General features: G+C 41.8%; 1 protein-coding gene across 13 annotated transcripts in view; it reads right to left on the reverse strand.

Annotated features, from left to right (window-relative positions):
• Positions 1-13368, reverse strand: part of RYR3 (ryanodine receptor 3) — a 564793-nt gene that overhangs the window by 4157 nt on the left and 547268 nt on the right. For all 13 annotated transcript variants that reach the window (XM_075129723.1, XM_075129725.1, XM_075129722.1 and 10 more), the window contains 4 exons: positions 12802-12936; positions 6546-6702; positions 3680-3744; positions 3469-3569 (listed from right to left, as the gene is read on the reverse strand). In XM_075129723.1, the coding sequence (XP_074985824.1) occupies positions 3469-3569; positions 3680-3744; positions 6546-6702; positions 12802-12936 (458 nt within the window). The remainder of the gene's footprint in view (positions 1-3468; positions 3570-3679; positions 3745-6545; positions 6703-12801; positions 12937-13368) is intronic.

The raw sequence follows: 13368 nt of genomic DNA on the forward strand, positions 1-13368 counted from the left end.
GTGTTATACAAGAGGTCAGACTAGATGATCGCAGTGGTTTCTTCTGGCCTTGTAATCTATGAATTTCCTTATGTGGCTTGAATTTACTTTGGGCATTTCTTCACAGCAGTTGTGTAACTTGCACAACGTGTGCCTGACTTCTGTGCACACGTAAAAATATCTAGCTTGATTTAAGTAGTACTTTAAACTTGAGCTAGCTGGCCCAGGAGGGGGCTGTCTATTGAAGATTGGGGGGTGCTTACACTCAAGCTAGTAATGCAGTAGGGACTCAGCTACTTAGTGTTGCTAATCAAGTCACTGTATACAGTTTGAGTGTTTTGCAGTGTGATTGCTCTCACTTGAACTAAGCTAACTCAAAAGGAGTTAATTGAGTGCAGGTGATTGGAACTAACACTGCACTGAAGACAAGCCCTATAACAACATTGGTTTTATAATTTGTATCTTAGCATACAGTCAAGCACTATTGAGGAAATTCTGTGTCTAGTTTGAGTAACTTGCTAGGTACTGAGGGTCACCGTGAAAGGAATTAATGCAGAGTATGGGCTAGAGTAGCCTCTAGGGCTCATACACATTGGGGGGGGGGGGGATTCAAGAGCTGCATAATTTTTCCCTAGACGTCACCCAGCATAGCCTCACAGGGATATCCTAGCCCTTTTGGGCTGGGACTTTAAAAGCATACTAGGGAAGTTAGGCTTAGACACCTAACTCCCACTGAAAATCCCAGCCTTGTTTTCTCTAAGAATGTTTAAATGACTGGAAATACGCTCCTGATACCGAAAGATCATAAGACTTAATAAAAAGTCAAGCCATACAGAAAGAATACAAGCATCCCCATAATGACTCTAGCGTCATTAATACCTCGTAATAAAACAGCATGGGAATAGCATTTCTTTTTTCAACTCATGACAGTACCTCCCCTAAAGTATCTGCTTCACCAAGAGATGAAAAAACAGTGTCTTCACAGGAACCTTAGCTTTAGTCTAGTTACATATTTATTATAACACCAATCAGAGAACTGATGGTTTCAAACATCTTGGAACAACAATTAAGACGCAGTTGTGCATTTTAAACTCTATGGATTATTAGAAGGAAATTGTATTAGCACTCTGACTTATGTTAGTGCCTATTCTAACTTTGGTGTTATGATTGGAAACCCAGTAATTTTCAGAAATAGGTGGCTTTGGGGTACTGCCAACAAGTTTAATGTTCATGAAAATACCATTTCAAAGGTCTGGTGTTTCTGATGCAGTCCTGGAAAAGATTTTTTACACCAGCTATCATATCCCTATCAAGCTATACCTAACAAGAAACTTATCCAGCAGTTTAGCCCCTCTATACACCAAGAATATCTGAAAGCTGATCATAAGCCTTTCATTCTTCAAAATGATTTGGCTTTATATTCTGAACGCCTTAACTATGAATTGATCTCAGACAGTTCTCTGGGACTATTCCTTACCACAGCTAGCTAACACAGCTTGACTGTGTCAAATCACATAGTGGTGTTTTTGTTCTTTTTGTACATATATTTTCACAAGTGATTTTGAAATAAACACCCACAGTTTATAAATCAGGTACTTCCCTTCATCTTTCTACTGTAGCCTTGTGCTGTTCCAAAGCAGGCACTTCATGCTTTACTTTTATACTGTGAACAAATATATTGGCCATGTACATGAGACTCCCAGGCATACTGTAAGATGTAAACTTGGTCATGAATCAGTTACAATGTGTGTATTAATATAATCATTGTACTCCTTGAGAAAATATTTTAGCGGCAAACCGATTTTCTTGACATTTTATATTTATAATGATACAAAGAAACAGTGCAAAAGTTGCATCTAATCTCCATGTTAATGGACAAAGAAAAGAGGTGATATACAGCTCCCTCTGAAAGTGGGCAGAAGAATACCCTGTGATCTACCATAGCATGGAAATTAAATAGAGGACAGTTATCCTATAATTTAGCAATTCTGTTCTGTGTGAAAACTGTGCCAAAGCCATGTTCTCCCACCTTAAGAGTTGTTGATGTTTAGTTACTCTGACCACAAGTGACAAAAAACCAACCACCACCACCAAAACCCTAATTAGATGAGTTGATTTCAAGATCTGCTTTGCTCTCTTTTCTCTGGGCCTGTAAAATCTGTTGGTTTTTTGGGAGTTGGGAAGGTGGTATATGGCCCATTTTCTTACTGTGATTTAAGTCTTGTCTATACTTGAAATGCTACAGGCGCATAGCTGTAACACTTCAATGTAAGCACTACCTCCCTGCGAGGTGGTAAATGGAAGAATTCTTACATCAACCTAGTGCTGTTTACACCATGGGTTAGATCAGCTTAACTACATTACTGAGAGGTGTGGATTTTTCACACCCCTGAGAGACATAGCTGGTTCGACCTAACTTTTAATGCAGACCAGGCCTTACTATCTGCATAAAACCAGAATACCAACAAGTCCTTGTGTATTTGTATGAAGGGAGATTCATTAGCCTCTTTATACTGTTACGGAAATGAAAAACGTAGTTTACTATAAACCAGAAACCATTAAGCAATGCTTATGTCAAATCCAGTGATCTAGTGCAAGCAAGAGGGCCCAAGTCTGCAATTTGTACATTGGTAAAACTACTGAAGTCAGCGGGAGTTTGTCCAACCAAGGAAATAAGGTTATTTATTCTTAAGGCAAGTTCTCCTAATACACACAGTCTGCTGCTCTGTGAGTACCCAGAATATTCCAATGCACTTTAGGCTCTTGGTGGCATGTACACTCTACGATCGGGTGCCACGTGTCAAAGCCAGAACCAAAGACTGCCATCTCATGCCATTCAGGTCCTCTCTTGCTGTTGACACATTTTTCCCCCCTCTTAACTTGTCTTCTCTGTGAGTATTTGCTAATGTGGGCAGTTGGGACCAGTCACTTATAAGCCTCTCTTTGGACATTTGGGCCCTAGTAGCTTAAACTGCATGCATTGGCTAAACTATTTTGGAAATTGCAGTTCTTTGATCTATTTCCTGTCGATTTCTTCTCAATAAATAGCTACTGTTGCTTGTATATGAAACTCTAAATTAAAAGATCTCCCTTTTGGTGCTGTATCATGTATTTATCTGCTTCAGAATGGACTGCCTAACAGCACTGCCTAACTTAATGGACCAAAAATCATAGCGGTGCAGACTCCTCCTTGCTGAACATTAGCCCCATTCTTGCTAATGTGCCTCTACCTTTTACCAACACTCAGTGAGAAGACTCTTAAAAAAAAACAAACAGTGGGACCCACTTTAAAATAAAAGTGGGAGGGGAAGAGCCAGACAGCATCAAATGTTTGTTCTTCTCTGAGATGTGCTTAAATTGTGTGGGCCCCAACAGCAGGGCTGTTCAGATACATGCATTACAAGCATACTATTGCTGTACTGAAACTTTCATAGGGTGATCTTCAACTAACATGACACTGGGAATAAACAGTAACAAAAATATACTCACAGATAGTTTGCCAAATTGTGCTCTTGTAAAGTATGCATTTCAAAACCATGTGGGGTCGTGTCAAAATAGTCATTACCAATTCCACAAATGAAACATTTGGTCTAGAAAGAAAATGAAGATATTAGCACATTCTTAACACAGTAATCTAGGTTCTTATCAGTTAGTTAAAATATAATATGAAACAGTACAGAATGTAATATGGTTGCTCTACCTCCATATCTTCTCTCACTTGTTCTTGCTGATCTCTTAATTCACCAAAGGCATCAATAATCAGACCTGTTGTTTTAAATGGAAAGATGTAATGTGTAAAACCTCTCAGTATTACTTTTCCATGTTATGGAGTGGGGGAGAAGTAGCTGTTTTAGGCTTCATCAAAAGGACAGCACACCAGATAGCCTAGACTCCAGTTGCCTTAGCGTGGTGGTGCCTGCAGGTAGCGCAATCCAAGTTGCGCAGCTAGCACATGACACGGGTAGGCAACCTGGAGCACGCGTGCCAAAGACGGCACGCGAGCTGATTTTCAGTGGCGCTCACACTGCCCGGGTCCTGGCTACCAGGGCAGGGGGCTCTGCATTTTAATTTAATTTTAAATGAAGCTTCTTAAACATTTAAAAAACCTTATTTACTTTACATACAACAATAGTTTAGTTAGATATGATAGATTTATAGAAAAAGACCTTCTAAAAACGTTAACATGTATTACTGGAACGCAAAACCTTAAATTACAGTGAATAAATGAAGACTCAGCACAGCACTTCTTAAAGGTTGCCGACCCCTTGGATATAACATTATTTGCACTGCACTTGCTGGAGGGCTTCGTAATTGAAATGTAAACCTTTATATTGTCACAGTTTTGTGGTAAGCTGCTCAAGGAATGCCCTCACTTATCTCTGGGCAGGGACTTTGTCTCCTCTCCTGACCAGGGGTCCGGCCTTCCAACTCCCTGTAACGCACTGGTAGGACTGACATAAAAGTCCAGCCCCTGTGCTTCGCTTTGCTTTTTCTCAAAGGCTATGAACAGTGTAGGCCAGCGATTACAAGTAACCAAACAGCTCTTTTAAAGCAGAGTACATTTATTTTAGGATAAAAGTCTTATAGAGAGAACAACAGAGGGACCTAAAGGCATATTTAAGCTTACCAGCACGCCCGCTCTGGCCCCCAAATCAGTTCTTGTGAGAGTCCCTGATTGACAGGTACCAAAGTCTTTCAAACCCTTCTCTAAGAGTTTGCCTCTCTTGAGTGTCAGATCGGGGCAGTTTGTAGCCCAAGGACCCCTCCATCAGTAAGTTCAAACTCAGCCTTTATACGCAAACAAATCGCAGGCCTCCTGAAACAGGTAAAACCAGTTGCTGCCCCTTTCTTCCTCAGGTAAAGTTTCAAAGGCTGGGCTTCTGCACAACCAGTCTTGGGATTTTGCATTCCTCACCCCCGAGTAATTCTAGATTCCATAGAGAATCCACCCAATGAGCCAGGAACACACAAATGCATATAAAACGTAAAAGTCTATGAATATTCTATGGGACCATATTGTCTGGCCCATCTCAGCAGTTTGAAGGTTTCATGCTTTCAAGGACTGGCTCAAACATACAGATAACATTCATAATATTAAGTAGAATAGTCTCAAGGTAGATCTGTGTTTGTCATACCTAGGGTACCCGACCAGCATCCTTAGTGCATGGAGGGTGAGTATGCCATTACCCCTAATAATTTCAAACTGCAACTATTCGTATAGTAAACAATCTCGCAACAAGCCAGCATACACTAGCGGTAGCCCTTGGGTGTGAAAACCAAGTGCAGAAGCCGGACTCTTTGCTGGGATTGACTCTGTGAAAGGGGGCAACAAGCCTACACCCCTTGTCAGGTGGGAGAGGGAGGCAGGTCTCTGCCAAGAGAGCAGTGAAGACTAGAGGCCTGAGACCAGAGAGGGCATTTCTTGAGCAGACCATGAGGGACAGGGCGTGCATTAGTCCATTCTATGCATCTGATGAAGTGGGCTGTAGCCCACGAAAATTTATGCTCTAATAAATTCATTAGTCTCTAAGGTCCCACAAGTGCTCCTGTTCTTTTTGTGGATACAGACTAACACGGCTGCTACTCTGAAGCCCAGAACTGTGATATATACATATACTTAGGGTGCAGGTGGAAGGCTTTGCTGGGCCAATAGGTGAAAGAAAAGCCTTGATTTCTTTAAGGATTTTTTCTCCAACCTTCCCCCCCACCCACCTTTTTTTTACCCCATCCTCATCAGGTTGAGGAGCAGGGTTTCTTGGGTTCAGTGTAAGCCTATTAGTTCAATGGATGGCTTATTAACTCTTTCCCCTACCTGAGGTGCCATTCTGTGCCCTGAGCAAAATCTTCTTCCCTACCATTTTATGGTGTGTTTACGGTGGGCATAATGCCAGTCCCAATTTTGGGCACAGAAGGAATTTTCCTGTCAGATTGGGCCTTTTCATCTTTCAGCAGCCCAGGGATCAGGTGTGTAGGTTAGGTTTTAAAATTCAGGAGGTCACAGTAGCAAGTGTCAAGTGCAGTTAATTGGAGATCTGGTTCCCTGATAAACCAGAATTAGAAGCAGATTAGGAAAAGGCATCTCCTAAAAAGGCAGGGAAAGGGGTTGGGATCCTAATGTTTGGTACAATGAGGAGACAGCCCCTTCTTTCTCACCCCCCTAGCCCTTGTACAAAAGGGAGAACAGTGGTATCCCAGCAATGGTTCTGTGACCAGGTTAACAGAAAGCTGGGGGACTTGAGAGCATCCCCTCAAAGTAGCACAGGTTATGGAAGCAAGGATGACCTGCACTGGATAAGTTACTGCCGTACCGTACCCAGATGTGTTACTTGAAGTTGCAGTCTAGTTAAACCACATTCCTGGTGTCTTGTCTGGTGCTTGGGACAATGTATATATTTTATGGGTAAATTATACAATTACTACTTCCAGAATGAATTGTTTTATGAATTGCTATGGAGAATGTAGCAATATTGCTTAAACCATCTTAGTCAATGAGTGGTTGACATGCACTGCAGAAGTAAACAGGCTCACTAGACTCCAAGGCTTCTTACTATTGTAAGTGGAAATACCTTGAATGATAGCCAGTAGGATGACAATGACGAAGAAGAAAAATGTAATGTCAAAGACAATTCGATACATTTCATAAGGGTCCCCAGCAGGGTCTTCAATTTCATCCCCAATGCCACCACCAGCTCTCACACCCACATACATGTGGAACAGGTAACACTAGAAAGAAGGGAAAGTTACATCGGTCAAAAAACAGAAGTATTTAAAATGGCTGGCATTGAATAAAGAATGGTTATTTACCCTTTGGTAACTGTGGTTCTTTGAAATGTTGTAGATAGCCGTACACGCTCATATGTGTGAGCTCAGAATCTTTTGCACAGCAGTGTCCATTGGGGTCACTGTGCCTCCTTGTGCTCCCATGCCAGGGCATAAAGGGCAGAATGGTCTTGACTCTCCCTCAGTTCCCTGGCAAATTGAGCCCATGTTAGCTGGGGACTCTGAAAGTAGGGATGGAGGGTAAGTTATGGGATCCACACAGATTACAACATCTTGAAGAACAACAGTTACTATAGAGTAACTGTTCCGTCTTCTTCGAGCATGTTTCACAGTGGATCCCACTGTAGGGGACTGGCAAGCAGTAGCCTCTTCAGGATGGTGACAGTGAGGTGTACCAGTTGTGTCAGTCAAACAGAGATTGGAATCGTGCTTTCCCTAATCTAGCATTGAATGTAACAGCCAAGTCCAGTGCATAGTGCTTAGAAACATAAGCAGATTGCATCAAATAGCAGCCTTGCAGATTCTGGCTGTTGGCATGTTTTGGGAACAAAAAGGGGATGCTGTTTCAGCCTCATCAAGTGATCCTTGATAGTATCCACTTAGACAGCCTTTGAAATGAAATAGCATAGCCTGTAGAGTGGCCAGCTATCATCATGAACAGGCAGGGGGACAGTTTGAAAGATTTAGTCCTGTTGATGTAGTAATGCAGAGCACAGGATATGTGCAGAGTGTGCAGTTTCTTTTTCCCCAGGCATGGAATGTGGCTTAGGGAAGAACACAGATAAATTGATCATTTGGTTTAATTCAAAACACTACTTTGAGGATGAACTTCCTACCGGTTTCAGAATAACTTTGTCCTTGCAAATGAGATATACAAGGGTTCCACCGTGAGGGCCTGAGCTTGCTCACTCTTCTGGCTGAGATGATGGCCATGAGTAAAACACATTTTAAGGATCAGGTGGTGAATGAAGGAGTCTTGGGAGGGGCTCAAATGGGAGCTTCATCAGCTGAAGGCGCTGAGATTTCATGTTGGAGTGTGCTCCATTACCAGTAAGTAAGCATGCATCAGTCCCTTAAGGAACTTCATTACCACTGGATGTGAGAAGATCAAAAGCAGTACCCTGACATCACTGCCAGATGCACTTTGATTGAGTTATGACTGTTTCAATTGCAACATGTAATCTAGAATCCAAGGTACTGAGGCTTGCTCACGCACAAGGCCATGTTGGGTCACCCATATGAAAAATATCTTCCACTTGGAGGTGTAAGTCTGCCTCATGGACTGCTTCCTGCTGTGTGCCAGGATGTCCTGCACAAGTACAGAGTAGTCCTTTTCCATGCTGACATTTGGGCTGTCCATTGTAAAGAAGTTGGGGCTGGATGAAATATTTGTCCCTGGTTCTGGGACAACAGGTCTGGGAGCCTGATTAAGGGCTATGCTGACATGTGTAGCAAGTCTGTCAGCCATACCTTGTCTTGGCCAGTAGGGTGCTGAGGATGTCTGCTCTAGTTTCTCTGGCTTTGGTGATCATGTTGTGGGAGTAGTGGGACTGGTAGAAAAGGGTATAGCAATTCTTCATTCCACTGCAGTAGGGACCCCAGGCACAAAAGTTGAGGCACTTTGCATTGTCTCTAGGGGCAAACAGGTCTATTACTGGATTTCCTCCTACTAGAGAAATGTCCCTTTGGTGATGGACCCCAGCAGTGGCCACGCCTGGTTGAAGACAGATTGCCTGCTCAGGAAATCTGCCTAGCTGTTTCTGGTTCCCAGCAGGTGCAGGGCTATCAAGGTGCAGCACCAGTTCCACAGTTCGATTGTCTCCCTGCATAGGGGGATGAACAAGCACCTCTTTGTGTTGGCTATAAGCACCTGTACTATCATGTGCCACAGAACCAGAAGTAACGTCATATATGCCAGTCTGATGGCTTGAAGGTCTAAAACACCTATGTGTAGCCTCATGGCTTCTGGGGACCATGTCCCTTGTATCTGTAGATAGTCAAAGTGCGCACCCCAACCTGTTCCAGAAGGGTCCATGACTATCATTCCAGATGGCAACAGGATCTTGAATGCTACTCCTTTCTTGAGGTTGGGGTGTAGCCACCATGACAGTTCCCGGAGGATGCAAGAGGGAATGATAACTGTTTGCTCCCTTGATGCTTCACTGGGGAATAGACTGACCTAAGCCAAAGCTGTAGAGGCCTTGCGTGAAGTCTATCAAATGGTGTCATACATGGATATAGGGCATATGGCCTAATAATGTAAGGCAGGTCCACAGCATCATGAAGAAGCATGCAATTATCATATATTAGTCATGATGTGGAACTCCACAGAGGCTGAAGTGCATGCATTCCTGCTGAAAAGAGTCAAGTTTTTTCAGATCCTTGTCCTCTGGCATTTCTTTGATGGAACCTGTTTTGTCTTGTATGACTGATGTGAGTGACTCTGGTGTAGGGTATGCGCAGAACTGCTTGAACCCTTGGGTGGTACTTGGTACCACTTCTTTACCTGCTTTGAGGTTGGAGTGAACAAGGTCGAGGTGTGCCAGAGACCCTTCACAGGGTCCCTCAAGCCCTTGTTGATAGGTAAGTCAATTCTTGTGGGTGCCATGGAACTTAAGATGTCAAATAGTTCATGGGTATTCTCTTGGATTATGGTTGTTTTGATGTCTAGAATTGTGTATACCTTGGATAAGAGTTCTTGGAGTGTCCAAAAGTCATCCACAGTCGGTGTCAGCACCAGGGTTATAGCCTTCTCAGGAGAGGAGGATGATTACTTGGGTGGAGAGGGAAGCAGAAGTGACTCCCTGGCCTGCTGTTGGTTTTCCGTGCTGCTCTTTTGTTTCTAGTGAGAGGGACTTTCGCTATTGATGCTGATGGAGACCAATATATCCCCCTTCTTGTGGAGGAGTGATAGGCTGTGACTGCAGGACAGATAAGATGGTGGGCCCCAATACGGCCAATAGAGCCATGGTGGCATCTCATATGGATGTTGTCCTGGTTGTGCAAGGCCTATCCACTGCCAGTGTTTTAGGGAACCCCAGTAATGAGTGCTGTTAGGATATCCCCCAAGATGTCATTCCAGCTTCCCTTGGGAGGGCTCTCTGCCCAGAAAACAGTCCTCCTTCTGGGGTGAACATGATGTCCGCTTGGAGCTGTGTTCAAGCAGCACTACATTTTGGATGCAGAGTGTTCTCCTCTCTGTCCCAGTGCTGATGGTGAAGAGGTCAGCAACAAGGAGGTACCCACTGGTGCTGGGACACCTGATGCTGGTGTTGATTTGGCTGCTTTCTTTGTTCTCTTCTTGTCTCTGTCACCAGAGGTATGCCTGGTTGCTGGAGCACTTGCAGAAAAGAGCCATCTTGATTCCAGATGGGACACTGTTTCTTCCCTTGGATCTGAAGCTACCTTTATGGATTGCTCCAATAGGTGCAGTTTGAGCCTCAAGTCCCTTGATTTCCAAGTGTGGGAGGAGAAGGAACAGCAGATGGAGCATTTATTGGGGATTTGAGCTTCCACGAGGCAGAAGAGACACCCTGCTATGTCTGCCTATCAGGAACATTCCACAAAGAGCAGGGTTTAAATCCTCAAGGTTTAGAATCTGCCATTTTAACAGCCATGCTACTTTGTCTTGCTGTACAGGGCATTCTCCTGTCTCTCTTCTCTTGTGGCTGTTTTTTTAATCATACAGATAAAAAGATAATATAGAAATAAAACTAGGAATGAAAAATATTTCTTCACCAAGGTTTGGAATCTTATCCAAAAGGCTGAGCGAATCAGACACAGTCCAGGTTCTGTCTCTCTGCCATGGGTGGTAAGAGGAAACTGAGGGAGGGCAGAGGTCACTCTGCTGTCTATGCCCTCATGTGGGAGCATGAGGAGGCACTTGACATGGCTATGCAGAAGATTCCAACCTTGGTTGCATGTGCACCTACAGTGGGTAGTCACACTGACGTACACTTGAAGAATATATTTTGTCTTCTGCATAAACTCTGCGTATTACTTATGTTCTGTATTTCCATAAAGTCTGAGACCAAGTTGTACAAAGAATAATACATGGAGAATGATGTTACAATACACCGTGATATTTACATTCAAACTTCTTATTTAGGGAAGGTTCACACTAAAATAAAATGACTGGAATGGAATCAGAGTCAGTTAGGCACATTCATTTTTTTCCAAATCAGTGTTCCACAAACAAGACTGTTTTTAATGCATTATTCTTTAGATCCATTTTGTCTACAGCCTTTTTCCTCATGTTAGAAGATGAAACTTGTTGTATTCTATCAACTGTATGAATAATAATTCAAAATCCTTCTAAAAGTGTTCTGAGCAGTTAGGGTACACTGTTGTTATCTGTATGCTTTATCTTTTAATTGGATCTAGAAAATTTTAGCAAGAATCCCAATTAAAGTAAAGGAGGTGGACTGTGAGCAAAAAGCAGAGTATGAAATGTTTGCAAAACACTGTGTTCAGATAATCTCTCGAGTCTTGGATATTTTCAGCACCCAGAAGCCAGTTTTAATATATATATTTTTATATATTCTGTACAACCTCTGGCCCTAATTCTGACTTCCATGGGAGATTTGCCTGAGTAAAGCTTGCAGGATTTGGTCCTAGATGCAGAAGTTCACACTTTACCAAAATGTTCACTGTGGGCCCAATTATCAAATTACACATTTAGATGCTTAAAGTATAATTTAGGCATATAAAAATAAGCACGTATATAGTCTAATTCCAGGGGACTTTCTGGGAACTCTCTCCTATAAAACAGTTATATTACCCTTTAACTATCTTCAGCCACGCAATATATGTCAAAAATATATTTGAAAAGCCCTAGCTATGTTCTTTAGTCACAGCAGGCAGCAATATTAGTTCTACATGAAACATGCTTTAATGAAAGTAAATAATGTGATAAATCTGATCTTGCAGAACAAAACACAATATAGAACTATGAATGGATTTTTAATGCATTTTTACTACTGAAGGGAGATACTGCTATAACCATAGATAAAAATATTAACTTAGAATCATTTTAGTTCATTTGGCAGAACTGTTTAATATGTAAAATATGTTGCTAAATATTTTAATTATTCTAACTGCTCATGTACTTTTGAATCTTGTGAGTTTTATTTCAGGTCAGACCTTTGTATTCAGTCCACAAAGGGACCAATTAAAACAATATTGGATGGGACGGAGTTCATTCTTTCCATTATTCAGTTATCTGACTTGCATTAAATATTTTATACAGAGGTCAGGAGAGAAAAAATACATGCATGCAGTATATACTGCACTTCGGGTTTTGGGTCTTTTGTGACCAGCACTTCTCGTTTCAGCCTGTGCCATTTGAATTATAAAATTAAAATTTTATTGTGTTCTTTTGTGGTGTTTCTTTGTACAATAAGAAGATTAGAGTGCCAACAGGTACTTCACCCCAGAGTAAATATTTCTGGGATACTTTTGCATTTCCTATGAATAATTTTTATATTTTGGGGTTGGAGAGGAGGAGGGGCCTTGGAGTATTAGCTGTTTATCACTCACAGTAAAGTCTTCTCAGCCTCATGCAATTGCTCTCTTTCTTCTCCCCTTCTGGACTGGCTAGGGTCTAAAGAAACTAGAACTATATTTCATTGGACTGGAAATTTAAGTTTACTGCTACTTATGGAGTAGATTTAATTGAATCTCTTTTCACTTCAGCACAGATAAAATCAGCTTCACAGATACTCTAAGATATACCTGTTCACAGATGTTAATTTCAGCAGCAAGTTCCATAGTCTCAGGATGCCCCATTCATGCCTTCTATACCATGCATATATCTACTATTTTGACCTTACACCATCAGAGGATGCTGAGTGAATTTCCAGATTCTTTGCACTGTTAAGAGTGGCTCAAAGCAGCTTGAACAGACCCAAAGTGCCAAGTTCTTAATGATAGAAAAACCTTTCCTCCTCAATTTCATCTAGTGCTTTTGGGATATGTTGAGTATCAGGTTTAAAAACTAGGGTGACATTTCTGTTTTAAAAGTGCTAGTGATATTTTACTTACTGTCATCATGTCATCACATTTCATGTCTGGCTCATCTTCATCTTCGCTTTTGTTGTAAAACTTGCGGAAGAAGTTGAATGCCACAACAGTGTAAAGGTAGACTACTACAGCCAACAATCCTACAGTCAGTACAAGCTATACGCAAACAAAATAAATGAAATGAAAGAAAGAAACGTGAGTTTCAGTCAAAACGGAAGGGCATGATTGATTCCAATCTCTTTCGGGCACTACTGATGAACTAGTCAGTCAGGAGATCTTTTGTGTTCCCAAAAGTTTTGAAACTTGACAGTGCTATGCTGTTTCTTTTTCAAAGTAATGAAAGATGATGGCTTTGTTATCCATGGACACTCTCTCCGTTGTCTGGATCAACATAGAGTTTCTGAGGCACAAGATTCTATAATGGGGTGAAATACATCTTAAATTTATACTTCGATGCCTTTTTTGGTGGATAAAATAGCAGCAGAGTGGTTTTAGGAAACACGTTGTTATATGGTTATTTTTCTGAAATATATCCTTAACAGCAACTTCATATCAGTAATGTGGTACATTCAGTATTTGGGAGAGTGG

Source organism: Caretta caretta, chromosome 6 (genome assembly GCF_965140235.1).
Source record: "Caretta caretta isolate rCarCar2 chromosome 6, rCarCar1.hap1, whole genome shotgun sequence".
NCBI classification, from domain to species: domain Eukaryota; kingdom Metazoa; phylum Chordata; order Testudines; family Cheloniidae; genus Caretta; species Caretta caretta.